The 19,177-nt window shown below is 35.5% G+C and overlaps 1 protein-coding gene across 6 annotated transcripts in view; it reads right to left on the bottom strand.

Moving 5' to 3' along the window:
- Positions 1-19,177, bottom strand: part of HEATR5A (HEAT repeat containing 5A) — a 216,380-nt gene that overhangs the window by 9,321 nt on the left and 187,882 nt on the right. For 5 of the 6 annotated variants that reach the window (XM_077127002.1, XM_077127001.1, XM_077127000.1 and 2 more), the window contains exons 29-32: positions 11,321-11,563; positions 9,767-9,894; positions 7,924-8,071; positions 7,001-7,273 (exon numbers count right to left, since the gene is read on the bottom strand). In XM_077127002.1, the coding sequence (XP_076983117.1) occupies positions 7,001-7,273; positions 7,924-8,071; positions 9,767-9,894; positions 11,321-11,563 (792 nt within the window). Of the gene's footprint in view, positions 1-7,000; positions 7,274-7,923; positions 8,072-9,766; positions 9,895-11,320; positions 11,564-19,177 lie in introns of those variants that run through there. The other variant, XR_013162228.1, reaches the window with a different exon arrangement.

The raw sequence follows: 19,177 nt of genomic DNA, 5'->3' as shown, positions 1-19,177 counted from the left end.
TGTCCTTTTGAGACTTTTTTCCTCCTTTGTTAGATCCTGTCAAGTATGTGTATTGTATTTAATTGTCTTTATCTTATTGGTTTATATATAGTTTATATATATATATATATAGTTTATACACACACACACACACACACAAAGTATATATATACTTTGTGGAACCATATATATACAACGTAAATCTTCCCATCTTAAGCCCCCCCCCCCCAAGCATACCATTCAGTGGGATTAATCATATGCGTAATGTTGCAGTACCTTTACCCCACCCACTAGCAGAACTTTCCCTTCACCCAGTGGAAACCCTACACTCATTTTGCAGAACTACCTACTGCCCCTGCCCCCTCCTTGGTAACCTGTACTCTATTTTCTGTCTCTATGAGTTAGTATAATGTCTAATATTTTCTTTGTGGTTACTCTGGAGCTTAAAGTTAAGATCCTAAATCTATATAAAAACTTCTTTACTTTAATAACAACTTAACTTCAATTGCATGTATAAACTATGTTTCTATAGCCCAGTCTCACCACCTTTACCTCGCTCTTGTCACAAATTACAAATTTATGCATTACAAACTCCAAACCATCAATTTATCATTACATTGAAATTGCCTCTTAGATAATAAGTAAATCATACAATAGTACTTGTATTTAGTAATTTAACCACATCATTATCTTTACTGGAGAGCTTAATTTCATCATGTGGGCTTCAGTCAATTGTCCAGTAACTTTTCCTTTCAACCTGAAGAATTCTCTTCAGCATTTCTCATAGGGTCTGGCTAGTGGTGATGAAGTCTCTCAGAATTGTTTATCTGGGAATGTCTTTTTTTTTTTTTTTTAAAATACAGTTTTATTGAGATATACTCACACACCACACAGACCATCTGAAGTATACAATCACTGGCTCACAGTATCATCATGTAGTTGTGCATACATCCCCATGATCAATTTTGGAACATTTTCATTACTCCAGAAAGGAAGTAAAAAATAAAAAATAAAACCCAATCCTCCCATACCACTTATCCCCCGACCCCTACCCAATGACCTATAGTATTGGTGTTGTTTATTTGTTAACTATTAATGAAAGAATTTTAAAATATTACTATTAACCATAGTCCATAGTTTGCAATAGGTACATTTTCCCCCATGTATCCATCTATTATATTTTTTAAACATTTGTCCTCCCTATTATTTATTTATTTTTAATCCATATGTTTTACTCATCTGAACATACTGTAGATAAAAGTAGTATCAGACACAAGGTTTTCACAATCACACAGTCACACTGTGAAAGCTATATCATTATACAATCATCGTCAAAAACGTGGCTACTGGAACACAGCGCTACAGTTTCAGGTACTTCCCTCTAAGTTCTCTAATATCCCTTAAACTAAAAAGAAGATATCTATATAATGCGTAAGAATAACCTCCAGGATAGCCTCTTGACTCCAAAATTTCTCAGCCACTGATGCTGTATTTTGTCTCATTTCTCTCTTTCCTCCTTTCGGTTGAGAAGGGCTTCTCAATCCCTTGATGCTGAGTCCCAGCTCGTTCTAGGATTTCTGTCCCACGTTGCCAGGGAGGTTTACACCCCTGGGAGTTGTGTCCCATGTAGAGAGGGGGGAGGGCAGTGAGTGTGCTTGCTGTGTTGGCTGAGAGAGAGATAGGCCACACCTGAGCAGCAAAAGAGGTTCTCTGGGGTGACTCTTAGGCCTAACTTTCAGTAGGCTCACCATATCCTTTGGGGGGGATAAGTTTCACATGAACAAACCCCAAGATTGAGGGCTCAGCCTATTGATCTGGTTGTCCACACTGCTTGCAAAAATATCAGGAATTCTCCAAATAAGGAAGTTGAATTTTCCCCCTTTCTCACCATTCCCCCAAAGGAAATTTGTAAATACTTCTTTATTCACTGTTCAAATCACTCCGCCGCCCTCACCTTTTATTTTTAGGTGCATGGTCCAGGAACTGAACCCAGGGTCTCCCGTATGGAAGGTGAGCATTCTACCACTCAACCACCCTGCCCTCATTTTTGAAAGACAGTATTGCTGCATATAAAATGCATGTTTGGCAATATTTTGCTTTTAGTACTTCAAACATATCTTCTGACTGCCTTCCTGTCTCATGGTTTCCAGTGAGAAACTAGCACTTAATCTTTATTAAGTTTCCCTTGTATGTGACATGTTGATTCTCTCTTGTAGCTTTTAGAATTCTTTCTTTATGTTTGGCATTCAACAATTTGATTACAATATGTTGCAGCACTGGCCTATTTGGGATTATCCCATTTGGAATTTGTTGAGTATATTGGATGTGTATATTCATGTCTTTTGGGCCATATTTCTTTGAATATTCTTTCTCCTCCTCTGGGACCCTTGCAATGTGTATACTGGTATGCATGATGGTGTCCCATAGGGTCCTAATGCTCTGCTCACTTTTCATTCTTTCCTCTTTCTGCTCTTCAGATGGATCATTTCAAAGGTTTTGTCTTCAAGTTTACTGATTCTTTCTTTTGCCAGCTCCAATTTGCTGCTGAACCAAGGGAATTTTAAATTCCTGTTACTAGGGTCTTCAGCTCTGTTTTGTTCCTTTTCGTAATTTTTATCATTCCATTGGTATTCTCTTTGTGCTCATCCATTGTTTGGCGGATTTCCTTAGAGTCACTGTCTGGAATCCCAAGTTAGATTGTGTTCGTTGCTGATCTCTAATGTTTAATATTCTCCTTTGCCTAGGTATCACTTTCTGTTTCTCTGTATGCTTTGTAGTATTTTAATAAAACCTGAATATTTTGATATTTTAATGCATTATAGCTGGAACATAAACTCTGAGGTGTTATGACAGAAGCTAACAAGAAAAAAAAAAAAAGGAAAAAAAGCAAACACCTTTCCCAGATTTTGTAGTTTGATCTATTTGAGTGCTCTCCTTCAAACATTACCCATAAAATGAGTTTAGAAAGTAGCTCTGACCAAAGCTTAGAGGACTCTCTAGTCCTTTCTGTGCATGTGTCTTGTCTTGGGTATCTGGGCTTGTCCCTAGAATTCCCATTTACATGGAGATGAACGCTCACTCTTCACTAGGAAAGTTTCCTCACAGTCCAGGCACTAGATAGTATGCCCTAAAGCCAGCAACCCCTTGCCCCAGTTCTCCTACAGAACTCTGTGACTTCTGAGACTGAGAGTCCTTCAGACCACCGCCAGAAAGAGTGGGCCAGACATACATGCTACCATTACGTGCATGAACATAATTCTGCTTCCTTTGGAACTGGAAGCACTGATCCATACTGGAGTTGCAGGCTTGCTCGGCACTTAGCTATGGAGGGTTGGAGGAGGGGGCAGCCAGGGTGCCACGAGATCCTACCGCTTTTAAGATGCCTTTTCTTGATTAGGCGTGTATTTTGTTACTGTATTTTATTTATTTCTTATCTAATTGCCCTGGCTAGAACTTCCAGTACAGCATAAAAACAATGGTGATATCCAGCATCCCAATCTTATTCCTGATCTTAAGGGGAAAACTAGTAGTCTTTCACTGTTGACTGTGATGTTAGCTGTGGGTTTTTCATATATACCTTTTACCATGTTGAGGAAGTTCCCTTCTATTCCTAATTTTCTGTGTGGTTTTATCAGGAAAGAGTGCTAGATATTTTTCAAATGCTTTTTCTGCATCAATTAAAATGATTATATAATCTTTTTCTTTCATTCTATTAATGTGATGTATCATATTAATGTATTTACTTATGTTGAACCACCCTTGCATTCTTAGGATAAATCCCACTTAAAGAGGTTGCTTAACACTTTACTTATTTAAAATTTTTCTGATTGTGAAAAATAACATATACAAAAAAGCAATAAATTTCAAAGCACACTGCAACAACTGGTCGTAGAACAGATTTCAGAGTTTGATATAGTTACAATTCCATAATTTTAGGTTCTTCCTTCCAGCTGCTCCAAGACACCGGAGACTAAAAGAAGCTTAACACTTTTAATGTGAAGTTGGATCTGGCTTGCTAGTACTTCTTGAGTATTTTTACATCTATATCCATAGGGATATTGGCCTGTACTTTTTTTCTTGTGATATCTTTGTGGAGTCTTGGTATTGCGGTGATGCTGGATTCATGGAATGAATTAATAAATATTACTTTCTTTTCAGTTTCCTGGGAGAAATTGAGTAGGACAGCTGTTAACTCTTAAGAGTGTTGGATAAAATTTACCAATGAAGTCATCTGGCCCTGAACTTTTCTTTTTTGGAAAGTTTTGATTACTAATGCAATTCCTTTCATTGTTATTGCTCTGTTGAGATTTTCTATTTCTTCTTAAGTTAGTGGGGAGAGTTTGTATTTTTCTAGGAATTTGTTCATTTCATCTATGTTGTCTAATTTATTGTCATACAACTGTTCATAAAATCCTCTTAAAATATTTTTTATTTCTAGAAGGTCAGTAGTAATTTCCTCTTTCATTTCTGATTTTTGTATTTGTATCATTTCTCTTTTTTTGTCAGTCAGTCTAGTAAAAGGTTTGTGAATTTTATTCAATTTCAAAGAATCAACTTTTTTCTATTTTATTTAACTCTGCTTGCATGTTCATTATTTCCTTGCTTCTGCTCACTTTGTGCATATTTTGCTCTTCTTTTTTAGCTCCTCCATGTGTAGAGTTAAGCTACAGATTTGAGATCTTTCTTCTTCTTTAATGTAAGCATTCATATTTCCCTCTGAGTACAACCTTTGCTGCACTCCATAAGTTTTAATATTTTGTTGTTGTTGTTTCTACGTGTCTCAAGATATTCCCTAATTTCCTTTGAAGTTTCTGCACTGACTACTTGGTTGTTTAAAAATATACTGTTTAATTTCCACATGCTTGTGAATTTTACATTTTTTCCCTCTGTCAATGATTTCTGGTTTTGTTCCATTTTGGTTGGAGAAGATACTTTGTATGATATCATTTTTTAATAATTATTGAGACTTGGCAAGTGACCTAATACATAGTCTAATATAGAGAACGACACAAGTGAACTAAAGAAGAATGTTATTCTGCTGTTGTTGGGTGAAGATAAATCTAGTTGGTTTACAGTATTGTTCAAGTCCTCTATGTCTTTATTAATATTTTGTTTAGATGTTTTATCCATCACTGAAAGTGATGTATTTATTGAGGTCTCCAAATATTAACATAGAATGGTCTATTTCTCCCTTCAAATCCATTAATATTTGCTTCATATATTCTGAGCCTCTGATGTTAGATGCATATATGTTTATATGTTATATATTCTTGAAGAGTTGACCCTTTTATCAATACATAGTGTCCCTCTCTGTCTCTTTCAACAGCTTATGACTTCACGTCTATTTTATTTGATATTAACAATCCAAATTACTTGGTATCCATTTATTTGGCATATAACTTTTCCAGTACTTTTTGTTTGCTATTTGCATGATATATATTTTTTCCACATCCTTTCACTTTCAACCTACTTGCATTTTTGGATTTAAGGTGAATCTCTTGTAAACAGCAAGTGGTTGGCTCATGTTTTTTAATCCATTTTGCCAATTTCTGCCTTTGAGAGTTTAACCCATTTACATTTACATTTAAAGTAACTACTGATAATGTGGAATGTACCTTTGATTTCTGCCATTTGGGTCTTTATTTTTATTTTTTAAAGTCTTATACTTTTTTCTCCTTCAATTTTTCCACTATTAGTTTTGTACTTTGTTGGTCTTTTATACTGAACCCTTTAGAATCTCTTCTCATTGCCTTCTGTGCATATTGTTTCCAACGTTTTCTTTGTGGCTACCATGGGGCTTAATTTAACATCCTAAATCTCTAACAAGCTCATTTAGCTTGATAATCAACTTACACAAACAACATACACACACTATTTCTTAAATCTTTTCTGCCCCACATTATGTAGTTCTTGTCACAAGTTACATACTTACACATGTAAGATTAAAGGTAAAATGGTCAACTTAATTTTTCAGATATTACTCAATAAAACAGGTACAGCATATATTCACTCCTATTCCTTTGACATTGATTTTTTTTTGCCATTCTTATTTTAAGGTGTGAGAATAAGGAGAATAGATTTTAATTCAGACTGAGCCTTGAGATAATGAGGTTTAAAAATAAAATATCCCATTAAAAATACATATATTAAAAAAAATATATATATGTACCTTTTTTTTGGGGGGGGGGGGGTGCATGGTCCGGGAACTGAACCTAGGTCTCCTGCATGGAAAGCAGGCATTCTAAATACTGAACTACCCGTGCACCCATATTTATATATATTTTATCATACATAATTTAATTGCATATAATGCCCCTATATGGTTTAGAAAGCTACATATCTGCCTATAGAAGCAATCTATGTATATATATATATATATATATATGTATATATATATGAAGTGGCAAAATTCAGTGTGAGCTAGAATTTTTAGGGAAGGCTTTATAAATGAGATAGACCTGGAGCTGAACTTTGAAGAAGGCAAAACTGTAAAAAGTAGAGATGGGATGGGTATCATTTCAGATCAGTAACAATCATGGTTGCAGCATAGAAACAGGAATGAGCATGGAGCCTTCTGTGTATAAGAGTCTCATAGGTAGAGTAAGGAAGAGGTAATGACTCAATTGAGACTTATGGCGTGCCTTAAATGCTATATTAGAGTATAGACTTCATTCCAAACAGAACTGGCTATCGTGACAAACTTATTATTGAGGCAGGGTAAGTCCATTAGAAATTATATGCCAAGAAATGCCCAAGAATTAATAACTGACAATGACTAGTTTAAAACATTTTCAATCATAGAAAAACACATCTGTCTTTAGTACTTGCTGTCTACTTTCATAGTTTTAGTAAAACAAGTTAGTAATATGTAATGTTTATTTAAAGGATTAAAAACAATATACAAATCTTTGGGTTAATGTTGGATTAATGAGAACAGGATTATCAACTAGGATCCATTATCTGCTAAAAACCAGTTCTCTTCCTTCAAGTTCAAATAAAGTAATCATATATAATAGCATACCTTCAGGAGAGCACACTGCAGGAAGTTCAGAGAGGATAACCAATGCAGCTGAAACCAATCTACTTCCATCTCCTGAAAGCATGTGTGGTTTTGTAGCTTTTATTCCTTGGCTACCTGCCAATTTAGGATTTAGTTCTGGGAGTTGTCTAACAAGAATGCATACACACAATTCTAATGTTGCAAAGACCAAAGACTTCCCAGGCACAAGTCCCCCTGTGTCCTTTCCTTCTCCAAACTCTGGTAGGGTTTCCTTTTCAGCAGCCCCATCATCAACTAAAATAAAAAAATAGAGTTTAATAAATACTTTGCATTTACTTCACATCTGATAGATGACAATTCAGTTCATTTCTGTTATAGGCAACACATTTAAATGGTTAAAGTCTTTGATGTTAAAGCATGAAGGAGAAAGCAGTTAAGGAGGTAAAAGGTGTTGTCTTTTTAATTATGACTTCTCATTGCACTGGATCAAAAGAAACCCTTGGTGACTCTCTCAGCCTTGCTGAGAGTCTGGTTAACTCCTTGGTGTATAGAATTTGAACCTGATAGCTGGAGCTCCAGAAGTCCCCTTGTGACCTTAAATGTTGATAGTGGTGAAGGAGAACGACAGAAACCTAGGTTCCTCATGTTTTCAAGAAGCCAGCATATTGGTACATTGGTAAACATTTGTAGCCAAAGCCAGTACCCTGTCAGTATAACGGAAACCCTGGTAATAAGCTTTGTTTAAATTCTAATTCTCTCAAAGAATAGTAGTTTAGCTACTGTCGACCATCCAAGTTACCATGTAGAGTTGAGTGAGGGGACTTAAAGACATGACCAGATATATATTTGTTATTACATACACAGATTATCATACTTAGAAACATAAGTAATGCCTTTAAAAATGATATTAAGTGATTAATTTGGCATTAAGAGTTAACACTTACCTTCTGCACTTCGTCTTTTCTCCTTCACATGCTCTTGAGCTGCACAAATAATCTGCTTTACCACTTCAAGTGAAGCCAATTGAATGGAAGGTGATTCTCTGGTCAAAATTACTCGATGCAGCACATTTAACAACTCGATACCCAAGTCCTATCACAGAAAACATTTAGGAGAAACTGTACTGGATACCTCATACAATTTTTTTTTTTTTTGGTGTGTGTGACTGTATTGGATATCCCATAATTTTGGTAGGTGGGGGTAGGAGGTGAGGTTTAAAAATAAGAATGTTAAATGCCAAGATAAAATTCTGAAAAACAAAATACAACCAGTCACAAAATATAAATTAAAATGTTAGTGCATTTTAATATTTTCTAATAAAGTTCCTATTTAAAGCTGCATTAGTAAAATAATAATAGTTTAAAAAAAACTCCCATTTCACAAGAAAGGAACAATTTACAAACAGGTGAACTTAAATTATGAGCTTTTTACAAAATACTGGCTAAGTTTTCCTACAGTAAATTCTAGAAACAGTGATATACACTATCTCATTTATCGTTGTTATATTTTGTAGCAAAAAGCAGCTAAAGTTGGGGACTGTTTACTTTCTCAAATAGGGTTATATAAAGCTTGCTCTACTTTAAATCAACTTCAGATTTCTCTTTAGTCCAATCTTGCAGGAGATAGTACTAAGAGAAAAGATCATTTTCACAGACATAAACTGGGAAAAAAGAAAAGGAAATTCCCAAAACAAGATGGAACATTTGGCTAAAAGATTACAAAGGCCATCATGTAGATGCCAAGATTTATATATTAAAGATTTCTAATAATAAATAATAATAGAGTGTAGGAGAAGTAAGATATTGAAAGTATAATTTAAGTTAATAAACACAGAAAGTATATTGTGCTAATGAATAACATACAGGGGGTAATAGTACTCCACTCCATTTTCCCTTTTCTTTCCTATTGTTCACTCTTGGTGGCTTTCTTTTATCTCTGAGAATAACAAAGTATATCAGTAATTATAATACTTGTTTTAACATACAGGGTAAACAAGCACAAGAATTTAAAATTTAATCAAGTCTATGACAAGTCAGGTAGAAACCTGACTAATGCCTTAAACCTCATAAGTGAGTATTAGTTAAATTGCACTTGGTCTACAAGAGACAATACCAGATCACTCATTTCTTAAAAATTCAAGAGTCAGTGATGAAAAACTAACACATGGGATAATATAATGAGCTAAGGTTGCCTGTTCAATTCATAGCTGTCTTGAGAAAAGCAGTCAAAGGAAATACCATGCTTGTTATGGTAATTCTTTTACATGGCCACAAATGGGTCAAGGATTAGTATTTGACTCCATTTTTAGGCTGCCCTACAAAAGACCTGGAGAGAGAATTCAGCCCAATAGGAGTATTTTGAAATGGATACAACTATATTAGATCCTTTTTTTAGGAAAATGGAAAATAATATATAGACATAGGAAGACAAGAGTGCACGCAAGCAAAGAGAGACACTGAAGGAAACCAAAAGAGACTACGACTACTGTACTGAACAACGAAGATAAAGAACCTTTCCATAATCTCAGAAAGTTCGACTGAATAGAGATGCTATAGAGTGGTTAGTTGGTTGGAGCAGAAGCAGAGAGATAGTGGCAGAGTCAGTCAGAGGCATGGCTGCTCCTGGGTCACCACAGGTACTGATGGAATTCCAGTTCCGAGGCCTAGGTGTGCAGTTGCTTAGTTTTCTTTTTATTTCTCCGTGCTTACTCTGTGTTCACTGAAGTAACCTGACCATGTTTCTGTTCACTGAAATCTGCAGGAGTCCTAACAAAAAACAAGAAATCACCTGATCACTGCCAATTTTAGATCTGGGCCAAGGAACATCTAGAAGGGCCTGTAATGCATGTAAACAAGCAGTAATACTTTCCATGGTTGCATCTGAGCGTAAGGAACATAGAAATTCCACACTGATTCCTGTGAAAGTAGAAACAGAAGATTGGTGTCTTTGAAATTCTTAGCTTATGAAGTTAAATACTTAAATCTTCTATTTGTACAATAAGATGTACAAATAAACTTAGTAAAAAGTCAAGCCAAACAAACCACAATGAACTAAATATTAACCATTTAAGCGGTAAGACAAGTCTCCTAATAGTTTGTTTTTGTTTACAGTTATATAAGGAATCATCTAAATTAGGTTTTGGGTACTATTGCTTAGTTGCTATAAAATAGTTCAAAGATGCATCTATTATAAAATTGTACCAGGGAACTTAATAAGAAGAGTTTCATGTCATAAATTAATTTTTTGAGTCATGTTTATTAAGTATTACTATATATTAGGCACTGTGCTTTACATATATTATTTAATTCCCACAGTATCCAATGAAGTGGGTAATATTATTAACACTTATTTTGAGACAGGAAAATGAGCACAGAATGCTTAGGTAATTACGTCTGTCACAATTACAATGTGACATACCAAGAATTTGATCTCAGATGGTCAAACTGTTCATCTTGTGCTCTTAATAACTCTACAGTCCTTCATTCTATAATAGTTTAAGTTCTCATTCCAAGGCAAATGGAAAGAAAATTTTAATATACCCAAGTGTACAGGAAATTTGGTTGTGTTCAGCCTACAATAATTACACAAGTGCTAGGAATCATAAATATCAATTCATTCATTTACCTTTATAATCCTTACATTTCATTGGATCAATAATTTCTTTACAGGTAATGGTTTTATGGCTTATCTACTCAGAATTAGTAAAAAAAAAACACAACTGTAATTATAATACTTGTTTTAACATACAGGATAAACAAACACAAAGATTTAAAATTTATTAGAAATAGGTTAAAAATGAAAAACATTTATTGCACTAATTCTGGAAGCTCAGTGTGTTATCTACAAAGAAATCTTACTTTAAAAATGAAGTTCCAGGAAACCTAAAGCATGGGTTAAACTTCGTATGTCTAAATAACTCATTATTTTTTGACCTTAGATATTTGCTTGCAATTGGGTCAGAGTATACTTTCTTGAATTCCAAGGTCCTTGAAATGGGGAAACCCCCCTCAGTACATCAATATACTTACACACAGAAAAACATACACACTGAGAAATTCAGACATTTTGTAGGCACCACATAGATCTTTTAAAAATCAGGTGGAAAAGGCTAGTATTCTCCTATAATTCTGTAATTCCTATAATTCATTCAACTTGATGTTGAAGCAACTTATAATAGGATTCTGGACTTAAAAATTTTGTAACTTTATAAAATGTATGCATATTTATTCAATTAAATCAAGAATATCACCAATACCTAAAAAAGAATGAGGTGATTGGCCACTAAGAGTTGAGAAGTAGCAAGAAACAACTGAAGGATAATCCTATAAACTCTTTACTAACCTAAAATAAGATGGAATCTATCAGTGTAGACATCCTCAGGGGACTTCACTATAGCCCCAGATGAATCCTGACACATGGAAGTTGGTGTAACAGGTCTTGAGAGATGCGATGCTCCTTCCTGTGGGTCAGCAACAAAGTCTGTGCTTGTAAGCCACAATGCTGCGGCATGGAGGATAAGTGCCCAGGAGTTGTAATAATGCAATTTTGCATTTTCACTAGTCTCTGCTGTGTAGAAAGTGCCTCCTATTTAAAAGGGAAGAAAAAGTTTCAGGAGGAATAAAACAAGACGTTAGCTCCTGATACATTTTGTCTTTTCTCTGTTACAAGATAGAGACACTTGTATCCAAAAGATCCTTTGCACCCCTTTTCAGTCAGTCCTTGACCTTTAGGACCACAGATTATTTTTGTAATATAAATGGAAACACATAGTATGCACTCATTCTTTTATTTTTTAAATATCCTTTCAAGTATTTTGTTGATATAATGTTTGCAATAGTTTTTATGCAACTGAAATATATTGAATATATAATGAATATATATAATGACAATATAATGAAATATAGGCCATTCATAGTTGGGTAACTGTCAAAGACTTCTGAGTTTTCTCTTATTAAACTTCTGAGTTTTCTCTTACTAAAGAGGTTTTTCAGGGTTTTAACTATATATCTTAGTATGTGGCTGCTTTGTGTGATTAAAAACATTTTTACTATAGAAGTTGTAAGTTTTAGAAAAATCATGTAAAATGAATTATTCCCATATTGTTGACACTGCATTAGTGTTATCTTTGTTACAACTGATGCATGAATACTAAAACTGTACTATTAACTACAGTCAATAGTTTACATTAGTTGCATTTCCCCCCATATCTATTATTAACACCTTGCACTGGTATGGTACATTTGTTATAATTCATCAAAGAACATTTTTATATTTGACTATTAATTATAGTCCATCATTTACAATAAGGTTCACTGTGTTATATAATCCTAAATTTTATCTTTTTATTCTAACAACATATATACTACCTATCCATTCGCAGGTTGATGGACACTTAGGTTACTTTCATCCGGCAAACGATTACTGCTGTGCAAATATCTGTTTGAGTGCCTGCTTTCAATTCTTTTTGGTATATACCTAGTAGTGGGACTGGCATTGTAATTCTATACTTAGCTTTCTGAGGACCTGCCAAATTGTCTTCTAAAGCAGCTGCACCATCTTACATTCCCATCAGCAGTGAATGAGTATTCCTATTTCTCTACATCATCACCAACAATTACAATATTTAAAAAAAATAACAGCCATTCTAGTTGTGTGTGAAACTGTCTCTCATTGTAGTTCTGATTTGTACCTCCCTAATAGCTAGTAATGTTGAGCAACTTTTCATGTGATTTTTAGGCATTTGTATATTCTCTTTGAAGAAATGTCTGTTCAAGTCTTTTGACCATTTAAAAAATTGGACTGTTAATCTTTTGTTTTTGAATTGCAGGATTTCTTTATACATTCTCAAACCCTGATAATCCTTATCAGAGACGTGGTTTTGATTTATTTTCTCCATTTTTGTAGTTGTGTTTTCACATTTGTGATAAAGCCCTTTGATGCTCAAAAGATTTTATTATTTATGAGGTTGCATTTACTTATTTTTTCTTTTGTTGTTTGTGCTCTGGGTATAAAGTCTAAGAAACCACTGACTGACACAAGATCTGAAGATATTTCCCTACATTTTCTTCTAGGAGTTTTTTAGTCCTGGTTCTTATATTAAGGCCTTTGGTTCATTTTGAATTGATTTTTAATATGGTATGAGATATGCTCCACCTTCATTATTTGCATATGGATATTCAGTTCTCCCAGCACCATTTGAAGAGACTATCTGCTGCAGTTGGGTGGACTTGGCAGCCTTGCCAAATATCAATTTGTAATAGATATGAGGGTCTATTGTCTATATATCTATCCTTGCACCAGTACCATGCTGTCTGAAACAGTGTAGCTTTTTAATATGCTTTAATGTCAGGAAATGTGAGTCCTACAACTTTGTTCTTCTTCTTCAAGATATTTTTGATGATTTGAAACCCCTTATCTTTCCAAACAAATTTGTTAATCAGCTTTCCCATTTGTGCAAAGTAGGCTATTGAAATTTTGATTGGGATTATGTAGACTCCTTAAATCATTTTGGGTAGCATTAACACCTTACTGATATTTTGTCCTCTAATCCATGAATACAGAATGTCTTTTCATTTATTTAGATGTCCTTCAATTTGTTTTGGCAATGTTTTGCAGCTTATTCTGTGTATAAGTCCTTTAGGGCCCTGGTTATATTTACTGTCAGATTTAGCTGCTACTGCAAACAGAGTATTTTTTCTTGATATCGTCCTGAGATTGCTCATTACTAGTGTATAAAAACATTACTGATCTTTTGGTGTTGATTCTGTACCCCACCACTTTGATGAAGTTGTTTATTCGCTCTAGTAGCATTCCTGAAGATATTTCAGGACATTCTATATGTTGGATCCTGTCATCTGCAAATTGTGAAAGATTAATTTTTTCCACTCCAGTTTGAATGTCTTTTATTTCTTTTTCTTGCCTAACTGTTCTGGCTAGAACTTGCAGTACAATGTTGAATGATAGTGGTGACAGTGAATATCCCTGTCTTTTGTCAAAGTTTTTTATCCAGAAAGGATACGGGATTCTGTCACACAGCTTTTCCATGTCATCCGAGATGATCACCTGTTTTTTTTTCCCTTTCCTTTTGTCAATATGGTTGAACTACCTTTGCATACCTTGGATAAAATCCACTTGATTATGGCGTATAATTCATTTACTATGCTACTGGATTCAATTTGTTAGTATTTGGTTAAGGATTTTTACATCTATATTCATAAGAGATACTGATTTTTGTATATTAATGTTGTGTTTAGGGCTATCAATTTTCCCCTTAACCGCTTTTGCTGCATCCCTTAAGTTTTGTTCTCATTTTCATTCATTACAAGATATATACTGATTTTCTTTGCAATTTCTTCTTTGAACAACTGATTGTTTAAGAGTGGGTTGTATAACTTTCATATATATGAGAACTTTCATATACAGTTTTCCGCTTGTTACTGATTTCCAGCTTCATTTCATTAGGGTCAGAGAAAGTGCTTCGGGTAATTTCAATCTTTTTATATTTATTGAGACTTGTTTTTTGATCCAACATGTGGTTGATCCATGGGTATCTGAGAAGAATACATAGCCCGCTGTTTGGGGGTACAATATTTTACACATGTCTGTTAGGTCTAGTTCATTTATAATATTACGCAAGTTCTTTTTTTCCTTCTGCTAGATAGTATACCTATTGATGAGAGTGGTATATTGAAGTCTCCAAATATTATTGTAGAGATGTTTATTTCTCCTTCAGTTTTTTGTCTTTTTTTTTTTTTGTGGCTGGGTGTACTTTATTGATGGTACATGACAAGGTAAGGCTCTCACCCCCTTCCCTTCTTTAGGGGGTCTGGGGCAGAAGCTGTGAAGGATGGTGACTCTCAGTGTTGGGGGAGCAAGTTGGGGCCAGGACTTCCCAGAAACTGATGGCCTCTCTCTACCTTTCACATTGTCACTGGGGCTCATGGTCCAGGGGCTCTTAGTCCTTGGAAACCATGTACACCCTAAGATCCTCCACCTTGTTGCTGTAGCCAAATTCACTGTCATACCAGGAAATAAGCTTGATGAAGTGGTCACTGAGCATTATGCCAGCCCCAGCATCAAACATGGAAGAGTGGGTGTCACTGTTAAAGATGCAGGAGACAACCTGGTCCTTAGCGTAGCCCAGGATGCCCTTTAGGGAGCCCTGTAATGCTGCTTTACCACCTTCTTGATGTCGTCATATCTGGCTGCTTTCTGTACTCGGCAGGTAAGATCCACAATGGACACATTAGGGGTAGGGACGTAGAAGGCATGTCAGTGAGTTTCCGGGATGACCTTGCCTACCACCTTGGCAGTGCCGGTAAATGTAGAGATGATGCTCTGGGCAGCCCCATGGCCTTCACGCAACATTTTCCCAGAGGGGCCATCTGCAATCTTCTGGTTGGCAGTAATGGTGTAGATGGTGGTTATGAGTCACCCCATGGTGCCAAAGTTGTCATGGATGACTTTGGCCACGGGGCCCAGGCAGTTGGTGGTACAGGCAGCATTGCTGATGGTCTTGAAGGAGTTGTCATAATTCTCATGGTTCATGCCCATCACAAACATGGGGACATTGGTTGAAGGGAAGTAGAGATGATGACTCTTTGGCATCCCCTTCAAGTGAACCCCAGTCATCTCCATGGTTATGAAGACACTAATGGACTCCACAACATATTCAACACCAGCATCACCCCATTTGATGTTGGTGAGATCTGCTCCTGGAAGACAGTAACGGGATTTGCATTGATGACAAGTTTCCTGTTCTCAACCATGATGGTGCCATTAAACTTGCCGTGGGTGGAACTTGTAGACCATGTAGTTGAGGTCAATAAAGGGGTCATTGACGGCAACACACTATACTTTGCTGGAGTTTACAGCAGCCCTGGTGACCAGACACCCAATATGGGCAAATTCGTTTATTCTGACTTTCAGCATTGTGCCTCAGAGATGCAGGCAGTCTGTCAAGCAGGGAAGAGCAGAGAGCTCTCTTCTTCAGTTTTGCCAGTGTTCACCTGATTATTCTGGGGCACCCTGATTAGGTACATAAATATTTGTGATTGTTATCTCTTCTTAGTGGATTGTTCTTTTTATTAAAATAGTACCCCTTATCTCTTAGTACAGCTTTTGACTTAAAAAAGATTTTGTCCAATATCAGTATAGCTGCCTCAGCTATTTTGGTTACTACTTGCATGGAAAATCTTTTTCCATCCTTTCACTTTCAATCTATTTGTGTCCTTGGGTCTAAGGTGAGTCTCTTGTAACAACTTTTAGCTGGATCATACTTTTTTATCCATTCTGCCATCTATGTTTTTATGATTAGGAATTTAATCCATTAACATTTAATGTTATTACTTTCGGTCATTTTGTCCCTTGGTTTTTTTTTTTTTTTTAAAAAAAAAGAAGAAAAAGAAAAGGAAAAAGAAAAGAAAAAAAAAAAGACACAAACAAACAAACAGACAAACAAAAAAAACCCCTAAAGCTCAGATACAGTTTCATTCAGTGTTTTAAATGATTACTTTACAATTAGGTATTATTGTGGTGTCCATTTTTGAGTCTTTGTATCTAGTCCTGTTGCACAGTCTGTATCCCTTCAGCTCCAATTACCCATTATCTTACCCTCTTTCTAATTCCTGCTGGTCTCTGTTACCAATGACATATTCCAAGTTTATTCTCGAATGTTGGTTCACATCAGTGGGACCATACAGTATTTGTCCTTTAGTTTTTGGCTAGTCTCACTCGGCATAATGTTCTCTAGGTCCATCCATGTTATTACATGCTTCATAAGTTTATTCTGTCTTAAAGCTGCATAATATTCCATCGTATGTATAAACTGCAGTTTGTTTAGCCACTCATCTGTTGATGGACATTTTGGCTGTTTCCATCTCTTTGCAATTGTAAATAACGCTGCTATAAACATTGGTGTGCAAATGTCCGTTTGTGTCTTTGCCCTTAAGTCCTTTGAGTAGATACCTAGCAATGGTATTGCTGGGTCGTATGGCAATTCTATATTCAGTTTTTTGAGGAACCGCCAAACTGCCTTCCACAGTGGTTGCACCATTTGACATTCCCACCAACAGTGGATAAGTGTGCTTCTTTCTCCGCATCCTCTCCAGAACTTGTCATTTTCTGTTTTGTTGATAATGGCCATTCTGGTGGGTGTGAGATGATATCTCATTGTGGTTTTTTTTTTTTTTTTTTAATCTTCAAAACTTTTTTTTTTTTATGTGGTCCATTTTTTTTATTTTTTTATTAATCAAAAAAAAGAAAAGAAATTAACACATTTAGAAATCATTCCATTCTACAAATGCACTCAGTAATTCTTAGTATCATCACATAGATGTATGATCATCATTTCTTAGTACATTTGCATCGATTTAGGAAAAGAACTAGCAAAACAGCAGAAAAAGATATAGAATGTTAATATAGAGAAGAGAATTAAAATAATAATACTAATAATATATATATATATAAAGGAAAAAGAAAAAAACAAAAACAAAAGATACAAACACACAAACAAACAAACAAAAAACCATATTTCAGGTGCAGCTTCATTCAGTGTTCCAACCTAGTTACATTACACTTAGGTATTATTGTGCTGTCCATTTTTGAGTTTTTGTATCTAGTCCTGTTGCACAGTCTGTATCCCTTCAGCTCCAATTACCCATTATCTTACCCTGTTTCTAACTCCTGCTGGTCTCTGTTACCAATGATATATTCCAAGCTGATTCTCGAATGTCAGTTCACATCAGTGGGACCTTACAGTATTTGTCCTTTAGTTTTGGGCTAGACTCACTCAGCATAATGTTCTCTAGGTCCATCCATGTTATTACATGCTTCATAAGTTTAGTCTGTCTTAAAGCTGCATAATATTCCATCGTAGGTATATGCCACAGTTTGTTTAGCCACTCGTCTGTTGATGAACATTTTGGCTGTTTCCATCTCTTTGCAATTGTAGATAATGCTGCTATAAACACTGGTGTGCAAATGTCTGTCTGTGTCTTTGCCCTTAAGTCCCTTGAGTAGATACCTAGCAGTGGTATTGCTGGGTCATAATCCATTCTGCCGTTCTATGTCTTTTGATTGGGAAATTCAGTCCATTAACTTTTAGTATTATTACTGTTTGGATAATATTTTCCTCTACCATTTTGGCTTTTGTATTATATATATCATATCTGATTTTCCTTCTTTCTACACTTTACTCCATACCTCTCTCTTCTGTCTTTTCGTATCTGACTCTAGTGCTCCCTTTAGTATTTCTTGCAGAGCTGGTCTCTTGGTCACAAATTCTCTCAGTGACTTTTTGTCTATAAATGTTTTAATTTCTCCTTCATTTTTGAAGGACAATTTTGCTGGATATAGGAGTCTTGGTTGGCAGTTTTTCTCCTTTAGTAATTTAAATATATCATACCACTGTCTTCTAGCTTCCATGGTTTCTGCTGAGAAATCTACACATAGTCTTATTGGGTTTCCCTTGTATGTGACAGATTGTTTTTCTCTTGCTGCTTTCAAGATCCTCTCTTTCTCTTTGACCTCTGACATTCTAACTAGTAAGTGTCTTGGAGAACGCCTATTTGGGTCTATTCTCTTTGGGGTGCGCTGCACTTCTTGGATCTGCAAATTTAGGTCTTTCATAAGGGTTGGGAAATTTTCAGTGATAATTTCTTCCATTAGTTTTTCTCCTCCTTTTCCCTTCTCTTCTCCTTCTGGGACACCCACAACACGTATATTTGTGCGCTTCATATTGTCATTCAGTTCCCTGATCCCCAGCTCAAGTTTTTCCATTATTTTCCCTATAGTTTCTGTTTCTTTTTGGAATTCAGATGTTCCATCCTCCAGTTCACTAATTGTAGCTTCTGTCTCTTTAGATCTACCATTGTAGGTATCCATTGTTTTTTCCATTTTTTCTTCTTTGTCCTTCACTCCCATAAGTTCTGTGATTTGTTTTTTCAGATTTTCTATTTCTTCTTTTTGTTCAGCCCATGTCTTCTTCATGTCCTCCCTCAATTTATTGATTTGGTTTTTGAAGAGTTTTTCCATTTCTGTTCATATATTCAGCATTAGTTGTCTCAGCTCCTGTATCTCATTTGAACTATTGGTTTGTTCCTTTGACTGGGCCATATCTTCAATTTTCTGAGCGTCATCCATTATTTTCTGCTGGTGTCTGGGCATTTGATCAGATTTCCCTGGGTGTGGGACCCAGCT

Source organism: Tamandua tetradactyla, chromosome 14, assembly GCF_023851605.1.
Source record: "Tamandua tetradactyla isolate mTamTet1 chromosome 14, mTamTet1.pri, whole genome shotgun sequence".
In the NCBI taxonomy this organism is placed as follows: Eukaryota; Metazoa; Chordata; class Mammalia; order Pilosa; family Myrmecophagidae; genus Tamandua; species Tamandua tetradactyla.
This window is presented reverse-complemented; position numbering and strand designations above follow the sequence as displayed.